General features: G+C 45.7%; 1 protein-coding gene across 1 annotated transcript in view; it reads right to left on the bottom strand.

The window, feature by feature from the left end:
* Positions 1-3,713: 3,713 nt before the first annotated feature.
* Positions 3,714-11,732, bottom strand: part of piezo2b (piezo-type mechanosensitive ion channel component 2b) — a 181,959-nt gene continuing 173,940 nt past the window's right edge. Inside the window, exons 50-56 of the mRNA XM_072440697.1 lie at positions 11,235-11,423; positions 11,071-11,163; positions 6,278-6,447; positions 5,890-6,006; positions 5,187-5,278; positions 4,926-5,127; positions 3,714-4,384 (exon numbers count right to left, since the gene is read on the bottom strand). Of these exons, the coding sequence (XP_072296798.1) occupies positions 4,132-4,384; positions 4,926-5,127; positions 5,187-5,278; positions 5,890-6,006; positions 6,278-6,447; positions 11,071-11,163; positions 11,235-11,423 (1,116 nt within the window). The 3' untranslated portion in view covers positions 3,714-4,131. The remainder of the gene's footprint in view (positions 4,385-4,925; positions 5,128-5,186; positions 5,279-5,889; positions 6,007-6,277; positions 6,448-11,070; positions 11,164-11,234; positions 11,424-11,732) is intronic.

The following is an 11,732-nucleotide window of genomic DNA, read 5'->3' as shown; positions in this document are numbered from 1 at the left end:
GAGTCACTGTGGGCTTGATATAAACATCAAAAACATGATCGATAATGTATGAGTCACTGTGGGCTGATACGAACACTAAAAACATGATCGATAATGTAAGAGTCACTGTGGGCTTGATATAAACATTAAAAACATGATCGATAATGTAAGAGTCACTGTGGGCTTGATATAAACATTAAAAACATGATCGATAATGTAAGAGTCACTGTGGGCTTGATATAAACATTAAAAACATTATCGATAATGTAAGAGTCACTGTGGGCTGATATGAACATTAAAAACATTATCGATAATGTAAGAGTCACTGTGGGCTGATATAAACATTAAAAACACGTGTCTGTCAGGTCGGATGACTCATGGAACTAAAGTGCAGTTAAGTTTAATATATTTTTAAAAATTAAAAAAAAAATGCTTAAAAAAATTCTACAAAATTATCGCAGAATAGCAGATTTTTTAGGTTTCAATTTCACTTCCTGTTTGCAATTGATGACATCACACTAGGAAATTACCCAGAAAAAACTCATTGTAAAAAAAAATTACAAATGAAAATATACAACTTGATTTTGTTTGAATTATGTTTAAAATGTCAAAAAAGTATTTAATTTTGTGTAAATTCTGCATAAACTTTGGCTGGAATGAGCGTCCCTGGTGTGATGTCACTTCCTGTCATTTTCTACAGATTTTTCAACGTTTTGTCCACAAATACCTGCTCGATTGGAACTATAATTTAGATGTACAACAGGTATAAATACACCAATTGTTTGCTGCAGGTTTCCCTTGAAAAAGTTCTCGATCTCCATGGCGTTTTTATCTGGTTGAATAAAAATGTACAAATAAATAAATAAATGATTTGGAGGAAATATTGTGCAAAATTAATAAAACATGTCACATAAAAATTTGAAAAACTTGACGAATTAAAAGTTTTTTTGGAAACATCAACCAAAGTTCTGCACATTTCTTAAGACAAAACTGTAAATAATGTACAATGTTAAGTGGATCTAAATAATGAATAGAAAACACTTGACACTTGGCACTTTTAAAACAATCAAATCTTTTATCTTTTAATAAATAACAGTTTCCACCTGCTCCACAGTAAAACATCAGATAAATGCAGATTCAGTACATTTCAGCGACACATCTTTGACCCTCTTTGGTTTATCCTGTAATAATTTCACATTTCATTCCCTTTGCGGACGTTCTCCTCAAAGTCTATTTACAAGTAGTGAAATAACCATGGCGACCGTCTTTATCTCTCATGCTACAGTGTCCCGTTTGGACCAAAAGACCCCCGCGATGGAGCTCAAAGGCTTAAATCTGACAGTATTTTGATTCATCCGGATGTTAAAGCATTTCTAGAGCAGTAAAATGCATTTATGACAACAGCTTAAACGTACATCAGTATTATCAGTTATTATATGAGTTATTAATATGTGGAAAACAATCCAGAAAGTTAAGGTTCCTTTCAAATTTACCGACAGTTTGACAGAGAATCGGCTGCAGAGTAACACATGGCAAAAAATATAACGTCCTGTAAAATATATGTATCTCAAATTGTAGTTTAAATATATTCTCCTGCATTTTCACGTTTGAAATCCATATTGCAACTCTTAAACTCTAAAATGGAAACGTCACAGCTGCTTTCTCATTGGTCAGTTCGTTTCTATTCAGAGGTAGTTCATCGGGGTCTGACAGAAAAACAATTAAAAAAAAATAATTATCATAAAATTAATAATTTATGATAAAATTATCATAAATATATAACAACATTTTTTTTTACAGTGTTGCGATGTCGTTTCCTCATTAAAAACGCACTTATAGACAATATTTAAAGCTGTATTATATTTAAAATGCCTACGAGGGCTGCACAATACATCACAAAAGTATTCATGTCGTTGGCTAACGCAGTTCACAATAGGATGAAAATGTAAAAAAATCTGCTTATTTTTATTGAAAATTTTCCGTAAATTTTTCCGTTTTTGTCTTTATTTTGACAGTTTGAAAAATACACAAAGGCATGTATTTAAACTGAAATAATTGAGTTTAAATAATGCAATAATCATGATTTTGCAGCATAATTTCCAGTAATGTGCAGCCCTAACACGTATGCTAATGTGAAAAATTACATAAAACAGGCCCTTTAAATGAGAAAAAATGAGAAAATTAATTTAAACCAACAATAATATCAATGTACCTTTAAGCTGCTGTTACAAATGCAACTCTTCTGCCGACAACTGTAAAATCTGTTTTCAATGATAATTCCACACGTCTGATCTCCATCAAACCCAATGTCCACAAAGTCATGCCACGATAATACTCAAACTTTTTACGATCCGTCAAAATCCTACATTAAATACGTACTTATTTTCCATACAGTGATATCCGCGCGCCACTCTTCCTGAGAAAGGTATGCAAGTTTGTTTCAACGTTCGGACGCCGGTGAAACGTGAGGCCAGTTCACGTCCGACGTCTCGTACGGAGTGGTTTTTTTCGTGTCGTCGGGTTAAAAAAAAAGCCAGAACTCCCAATTTTTTTTCCGCGGCGTCGTTTATTGCACGGCCCCATAATCCTTTGCGTTTCCAGTTGGACAAAGTCTGTAAATATGAGATTGTGCTCATCGAGAAACAGTTGGTGGGGGAGCCCTTGTTTTGTAGTTGAATACAGGTCCGTTGTCGGGTAGTTTCGCAAAGGTTTTTTCGGCGTAGAAGGACGGTACCTCGGGGGTCACCTTTTCGCTCGAGGTAACAAGCGCGTAAAGGGAGCCGCCATCTTGGATTGACGAGTTACCCGACGAAATCCAAGCACCTTTCAAAGCGACTCGGTGCTTATAGGTTGCGTCTGTCTGTGTCTGTGCAACATACAAGAAGATAAAATGGCGTCCAAAAATGACTTAAGCGAAACGTCTTCTCCGGCCAAGGGTTCCGAATAGAACGTTGGTTAAATGTCAACAGTCCCGCCTCGTGAATGGTCCAAAACTCCGCAAAATGGCGCCAAAAACGGGAAACTGAAACCCAGGGGCCGTCTTGAATCACAACAAACTCTATGCACAACAGAGCGCTAGCTAGCTCACCGTGTCGCAAAGCTAATGTCAAACTTAAAATGTAGATGATTAGAAAGAACAAATTAACTGTATGGTAAAGACTACGATTGTTGTTGTATACGGATTACTTTAGATTACTTCAGTTAGCATTAGCGTTAGCATTGAGACACATCATCGGCCAATATTTTTGCACTAAGATTTCTTAGGGCGGTGCTCCAGTCTGAGTGTTGTGTGTTGCTCTCTGTTTGGCCTCAGTATTTAACCGGGATGTAGAATAATTAGCATGATTGTGTAAACGCACATTATGTTATTATTTGTCTTAAATTTACTTTACGTCAACTCACGATAGATTTGTGGTCCTAACGATGGATTTTAAAATATAAATATGGTTATCAGCCACAGCAGCAGGCCAAATATCGGTTATCAATATCGGCTCAAAAAAAAATCCACATTGGACCATCCCTAACAATGAGCTAACAGTGAGCTAACAATGAGCTAATGGTGAGCTAACAGTGAGCTGATAGGGGGCTAACAATGAGCTCACAGGAGTCTAACAGTGAGATAAGAGTTAGCCAACAGGGGGCTAACATTTAACTAACAATGAGCTAAAAGTGAGCTAACAATGAGCTAACAGTGAGCTAACAATGAGCTAACAGTGAGCTAACAGTGAGCAAACAGGGGGCTAACAGTGAACTACCAAGAACTAACAGGGAGCTAACAGTGAGGTAAAAGTGAGCTTACAGTGCGCTTACAGTGAGCTAACCATTTGCCATTGCGCACAGAGTCTATTGCCTCTAAAGAGTCTTTTCCATTAAAATCCAAGCAACTACAATGCGTCTTTTCTGGATTAATTGCATTGAAGTCGATGGCTTTAAAAACGGCGAGACTGTCTCCAAGCAATCTCCAAGTTTCCACGAGAACACAGTCCTTTTCAGTCATCGTAATGTAACTCGTCTCCTCGAACCTTGGTGCCGTTGACTCGTTAGCTTGTAAATTTGCGGCTAACTTGGCTCAAAATCGAGAGAAACACCAAGATCAAGGTCTCTCCCGGAAAAAAAGCCCTCATTTTCTAGAATCAAAGGTCGGGATTTGCGTCACTCGGTTTTCTCGCGTGTCCACTTGATCATGGTCTCCGGCGATCGGTAGAGGAAGATCAGTTTGGAGTACATGTCTTCTTCCAAGTCCAGTTCGCCGGTCTCTCGGACCAGGAAGATGTCCGTGCAGAGTTTGAGGATGCGGTCCACGTTCGGAAGCTCCTCGAACATGATGGTGTGAGAAATCCCGCTGAAGAACTCGCGCACGAACTTCCCGATGACGAGGACCACCGAGGCGTACAGGCCCATGATCCTGCGGAACAAAGGGTTTATTTATCGTACACGACCCCAGTGACACAGTCGGTCCAGAGTGGCATCGGAAAAGAGTTATGGTCATTTAAAAAACACTAGATTTTAAAGTTGTTTCCGTTGCTTTAATATTTCCATATGAATTCTGCTGTAGATCAAGGCAAGTCTAAATCTCTTATTTTTGTCCAATTTTGTTCAGTTTATAGGATTTTATATTATTATTCATAGTATTGATACTTCTGAAAGTGTCACAATGAGAGTCTTGCCCTATGACACAACGGTAGCAGCAGGAATCAAACTTTCAACCATCAGATTAGTGGACATGACTGATTTAACTTTATGTATTCTAACTACATAAAACTATGTTGTAATCGTTTGTGCAAAACACGTTCGTAACTTTTCTTTTCGCGACAATCATAAAATCGTGACTTTTCTTTTCGCAACAATCGTAAAATCGCGCAGTTTTTTCTCACGACAATCATAACACCTGACATGGCGACGCCCTCGGAACAGCGTTGCCATGGCAGCGACCCGTCCGCACTCACCCGTATCCAGCCAGGAAGCCCAGACTCGGGGGACTGACTTGGTCGCTGAACACGTAGACGTCGAGCCCGTTGTCGAACTTCTTTTTGGCTCTTTTGTCGAGCGGCCCTGGCTCGGTCTGGCTCACGATCCACCACTCCTGGATCTGCCCCGAGTCGTTCTGAGCGCGCTTCAGCGTCACCGACAGGTTGAACATCTTCTTTTCTGCAAAGCCAAAGCGTTTACATCGAGCGTTCGGACGGAGTCTGCATCGAGTCGTGTACCTCTGTCCGGACCGTCGTAGAGCTGCTCCACCGCCTTAGAGTCGGAGTCGCTCGGAGCTCGGATGTACCGGGGGAACAGCTCCGGAAGAACGCTAGAACATGAACACCAACACAGCACGAGTTATCGAGCGGGAAAAACGACGCATGCTTCGATTCAGCTCAGGGGGCCTGTTGGGGGCCTGTTGGGGGCCTGTTGGGGGGCTGTTGGGGGGCTGTTGGGGGCCTGTTGGGGGGCTGTTGGGGGCCTGTTGGGGGCCGCTGCTAAGGCCACTTCTTCAGATCTGGATGTGAGGATCTGGAGGACGAGTGTCTTTGGGTTGATGGGGAAAACGGACAAGAACATTCTCCAGACTCGAGAACATGTTCTTGTCTGAATCCGGACAGAGGCTTCCGGACTAACAGTCAATATAGTCAATGGTAAAGTACAGCAGAAAAACAGCGACTGGGTTTTCAATCCTCGTCCCGACTGCCTCTCTGCACCTGCCTCTCTGCACCTGCCTCTCTGCACCTGCCTCTCTGCACCTGCCTCTCTGCACCTGCCTCTCTGCACTGGCCTGTGGGTCCTGAGTTTTAAATATGAATACATTTTTGAATCCAGGCTGTAGGTTTGAAGAGAACCTGGCGCTCTGCTTGGGCCCACTGTCCTCTCAGTCGTGCCCGACATGGGGGGTAAATCCTGTCCAACAGGAAGAGAAAGTCTTACACTTTCTTGTTGCCGGTGCCGCTCAGTAGCTCGATGAGTTCCTTCTTGGTCTGAGGCTCCAGAGGCTTCACCAGTTTCCCTGACGCCGTTTCAGATTTTGCTCCCAGACTCAGGTTTCTGCAGGAAACAAGAACATTCATTTATTATTTAAGTAATTTAACATTCGACCTGTCACTCCAGAGCTCCAGAGCTGTTCAAGTCAGAGTTTACGGCTTCTGCAGAGAAACTATTTAGTCAGAAAAAGGAAAGTGAGATTCACTTAGTTACTGTTTAGTCATGAACAGCTCACGAACAGCTCACGAACAGCTCACGAACAGCTCACGAACAGCTCACGAACAGCTCACGAACAGCTCACGAACAGCTCACGAACAGCTCATGAACAGCTCACCTCTGCACAGACCAGGACACCGTGATGGGGAAGTCCTCGTCGGAGCCCAGCATCTCGATGAGGTTGGAGCGACTCGGAGGGCTGATCGTCCACAGAGAGTTTGAACTTCCCTTGAGCTCAGCGATGATCAGGTCCTCGGGCATGTAGCTCTCCAGCCACTGCAGCGCCTCCTGCAGGACACACGGTGTCAGAGCGGCCGCAGAGAATAGAAAAATGATTTGTATTATCAAACGTAAACTTATAATGATGTATTATTGATATACTGTGATTCATGTTTTAAAACCACTGCAGAAAAAAGTAAAGCTGTCCAAGATTTGTGTCAGTTGACTAATTCTTTTTGCTTGGATTGTAAATATTTGGGCATTTATTCCACCCTTTTTAAATACTGTGCACACTATTACGTATACATACTGTATTTCCCGCACTATAAGGCGCACTTAAAAGCCTTTCATTTTCGACAATGCGCCTTATACATGGATTAATTGTTGTACTTACTGACCTCAAAGCGATTTTGTGTGGTTTTGTTTCGCTTAATGCGCCTTATAATCAAGTGCGCCTTATAGTACGGTAAATACGGTGGTTCATTTAGCATAAAACCCTGTGAGCTTGTGGTTTTGTGAGTGCAGTTTACGTCAGATATTTGGTCAGATTATAGAAATAAGTAATAGTTTTGAGAGCTTCTGAGAGCGCCACACTTTCTCCACCCGTTAGAAACCCTCAATCAGTTCTATATGATATTTGAAATGGATCGAAGCAATAACTAGAATGTACACTGTAGGTAACGAGGTAAAACCAAGAAATGACCGTATTTTACAGACTATAAGTGGCATCAGCCCAAAAATGCATAATAGAGAAGAAAAAACATATATAAGTCGCACTGGAGTATGAAATGCAGTTGTAAGTGTGAAAATAACAAATAATATCACATATAAGTCGCTCCGGAGTATAAGTATAAGTATAAATCGCACCCCGGCCAAAACTATTAAAAAAGGTGCAACTTATAGTCCGGAAAATACGGTAAATTGAACTCTGTGTGGGTAGTTTCCTTTTTAATCTACTCGTCCGTCTCGTATGTGAGATTTAAGCGAGAGCCACCGAGGAGCGGCTTTTCTGAAGGCTACTACTGCTACTGCCACTGCCACTGCTACTGCTACAGCTACAGCTACTGCTACTGCTACTGCTACAGCTACTGCTACTGCTACTGCTACTGCTACTGCAACTGCTACAGCTACAGCTACAGCTACTGCTACTGCTACTGCTACTGCTACAGCTACTGCTACTGCTACTGCTACTGCTACTGCTACTGCTACAGCTACTGCTACTGCTACTGCAACTGCAACTGCTACAGCTACTGCTACTGCTACTGCTACTGCTACTGCTACTGCTACAGCTACTGCTACTGCTACTGCAACTGCTACTGCTACTGCTACAGCTACTGCTACTGCTACTGCAACTGCAACTGCTACTGCTACAGCTACTGCCACTGCCACTGCCACTGCCACAGCCACTGCTACTGCAACTGCAACTGCAACTGCTACTGCTACAGCCACTGCCACTGCCACAGCCACAGCCACTGCCACTGCCACTGCCACTGCCACTGCCACTGCCACAGCCACTGCAACTGCAACTGCAACTGCTACTGCTACAGCCACTGCCACTGCCACAGCCACAGCCACTGCCACTGCCACTGCCACAGCCACAGCCACTGCCACTGCCACTGCCACTGCCACAGCCACAGCCACAGCCACAGCCACTGCTACTGCAACTGCAACTGCTACTGCTACAGCTACTGCTACTGCTACTGCAACTGCAACAGCTACAGCTACTGCTACTGCTACTGCTACTGCTACTGCTACAGCTACTGCTACTGCTACTGCTACTGCTACTGCTACAGCTACAGCTACAGCTACTGCAACTGCTACTGCTACTGCTACTGCTACTGCTACTGCAACTGCAACTGCAACAGCTACAGCTACTGCCACTGCCACTGCCACTGCCACAGCCACAGCCACTGCCACTGCAAGTGCTACTGCTACAGCCACTGCCACTGCCACAGCCACAGCCACTGCCACTGCCACTGCCACTGCCACAGCCACTGCTACTGCAACTGCAACTGCAACTGCTACTGCTACAGCCACTGCCACTGCCACAGCCACAGCCACAGCCACTGCCACTGCCACTGCCACTGCCACTGCCACTGCCACTGCCACTGCCACAGCCACAGCCACTGCAACTGCTACTGCTACAGCCACTGCCACTGCCACTGCCACTGCCACTGCCACAGCCACAGCCACTGCCACTGCCACTGCCACAGCCACTGCCACTGCCACTGCCACTGCTACAGCTACAGCTACAGCTACAGCTACAGCTACAGCTACTGCTACTGCTACTGCTACAGCTACTGCTACTGCTACTGCTACTGCTACTGCAACTGCAACTGCTACAGCTACTGCTACTGCTACTGCTACTGCTACTGCTACAGCTACAGCTACTGCTACTGCTACTGCTACTGCTACTGCTACTGCTACTGCAACTGCAACTGCTACAGCTACTGCCACTGCCACTGCCACTGCCACTGCCACTGCCACTGCCACTGCCACAGCCACTGCCACTGCCACTGCCACAGCCACTGCCACTGCCACTGCCACTGCCACTGCCACTGCCACTGCTACAGCTACAGCTACTGCTACTGCTACAGCTACAGCTACAGCTACTGCTACTGCTACTGCTACTGCTACTGCTACTGCTACTGCTACTGCTACAGCTACAGCTACTGCTACTGCAACTGCAACTGCTACAGCTACTGCTACTGCTACTGCAACTGCTACAGCTACTGCTACTGCTACTGCAACTGCTACTGCTACTGCTACAGCTACTGCTACTGCTACTGCAACTGCAACTGCTACTGCTACAGCCACTGCCACTGCCACTGCCACAGCCACTGCTACTGCTACTGCTACTGCTACAGCTACAGCTACTCCTACTGCTACTGCAACTGCTACTGCTACAGCTACTGCTACTGAAACTGCTACTGCTACAGCTACAGCTACTGCTACTGCTACTGCAACTGCTACAGCTACTGCTACTGCTACTGCTACTGCAACAGCTACTGCTAGTGCAACTGCAACTGCAACTGCTACAGCTACTGCTACTGCTACTGCTACTGCAACTGCTACTGCTACTGCTACAGCTACAGCTACTGCTACTGCTACTGCTACTGCTACAGCTACTGCTACTGCAACTGCAACTGCTACAGCTACTGCCACTGCCACTGCCACAGCCACTGCCACTGCCACTGCAACTGCTACTGCTACTGCTACTGCTACTGCCACTGCCACTGCCACTGCTACAGCTACAGCTACTGCTACTGCTACAGCTACTGCTACTGCTACTGCTACTGCTACTGCAACTGCTACAGCTACAGCTACTGCTACTGCTACTGCTACTGCTACTGCTACTGCTACAGCTACAGCTACAGCTACAGCTACTGCTACTGCTACTGCAACTGCAACTGCTACTGCTACAGCTACTGCTACTGCTACTGCAACAGCTACAGCTACAGCTACTGCAACTGCTACTGCTACAGCTACTGCTACTGCAACTGCAACTGCTACTGCTACAGCTACTGCCACTGCCACTGCCACTGCCACTGCCACAGCCACTGCCACTGCAACTGCTACTGCTACTGCTACAGCTACTGCCACTGCCACTGCCACAGCCACTGCTACTGCTACTGCCACTGCCACTGCCACTGCCACTGCCACAGCCACTGCTACTGCTACTGCTACAGCTACTGCTACTGCTACAGCTACAGCTACAGCTACTGCTACTGCTACTGCTACTGCTACAGCTACTGCTACTGCTACTGCTACTGCTACTGCTACAGCTACAGCTACTGCTACTGCAACTGCAACTGCAACTGCAACTGCTACAGCTACTGCTACTGCTACTGCAACTGCTACTGCTACTGCTACTGCTACTGCAACTGCTACTGCTACTGCTACTGCTACAGCTACTGCTACTGCTACTGCAACTGCTACTGCTACAGCTACTGCTACTGCTACTGCAACTGCTACTGCTACTGCAACTGCTACTGCTACAGCTACTGCCACTGCCACTGCCACAGCCACTGCTACTGCAACTGCTACTGCTACAGCTACAGCTACTCCTACTGCTACTGCAACTGCTACAGCTACTGCTACTGAAACTGCTACTGCTACAGCTACAGCTACTGCTACTGCTACTGCAACTGCTACAGCTACTGCTACAGCTACAGCTACTGCTACTGCTACTGCAACAGCTACAGCTACAGCTACAGCTACTGCTACTGCAACTGCTACTGCTACTGCTACAGCTACTGCTACAGCTACAGCTACAGCTACAGCTACAGCTACAGCTACTGCCACTGCCACTGCCACAGCCACTGCCACAGCCACTGCCACTGCCACTGCCACAGCCACAGCCACTGCCACTGCCACAGCCACAGCCACAGCCACTGCCACAGCCACAGCCACAGCCACTGCCACTGCCACTGCCACAGCCACTGCCACTACCACTACCACTACCACTACCACTACCACAACCACAACCACTACCACTACCACTACCACTACCACTACCACTACCACAACCACTACCACTACCACTACCACTACCACTACTACTACTACTACTACTACAACTACAACTACAACTACTACTACTACTACTACTACAACTACAACTACTACTACTACTACTACTACTTCAAAACATTGCGTATATTTCATCACAAGTCTGCACATAATACGTACGTCGTCTCCCAGGTACTTCCTCACGAACAGGTCGAACTCGGCCTGCGACACGTTCTGGAGCTGCTTCTGCTGCGCGCTCATGGTGAAGATGGGCTGGACACACAAAACACCACATTTACACACAACCACACCAACAGCCGCGCGTTTCGACGCCGGGCCGGTACCTGAAATCCCGCCAGCGTGATCTCGAAGGATACGTCCTGGGGCGGGTTGACCACGCCCGCCACGGACTTGACGAGCGACATGAAGAGCAGCGGGAACCAGACGATGCAGATGAGCAGCACCACGATCATGCCGCCCATGCCGTACTTCACCACCTTCTTCTTCTTCTGCCCGCGCGGCTGCGGGTATCTCTGCAGGCGGCGAGGCGAGACACGGCCCGGGTCAGAGGTCACGTGTTTCACAGTTTTGTGCGTGTTTTTGTTTGATTGGCGCAAGGGCAATTTACACGTTTTTATTGTTCTACCTGTGTGAATAAAGTTATCTGAATTTGAAGGATTTTTCCACCGCAATAAAGACCTGAATTGTTTGAAATGATGTAATCTGGGTCCATAGTTTTGGCAATTTGTTTTATTTATTCTGTTTTTATCATCATTATATATTGTAATCTGTGTGAAAGCAGCTGGACAAAATGAAATGTCCATCGGGATTTCAAGTTTATC

Source organism: Eucyclogobius newberryi, unplaced genomic scaffold (genome assembly GCF_026437365.1).
Source record: "Eucyclogobius newberryi isolate DKJ021-1_F unplaced genomic scaffold, fEucNew1.0.hap1 SCAF_12, whole genome shotgun sequence".
Classification (NCBI taxonomy): domain Eukaryota; kingdom Metazoa; phylum Chordata; class Actinopteri; order Gobiiformes; family Gobiidae; genus Eucyclogobius; species Eucyclogobius newberryi.
Note: the sequence above shows the minus strand (reverse complement) of the source record. Positions and strands in the feature narration are given on the sequence as shown.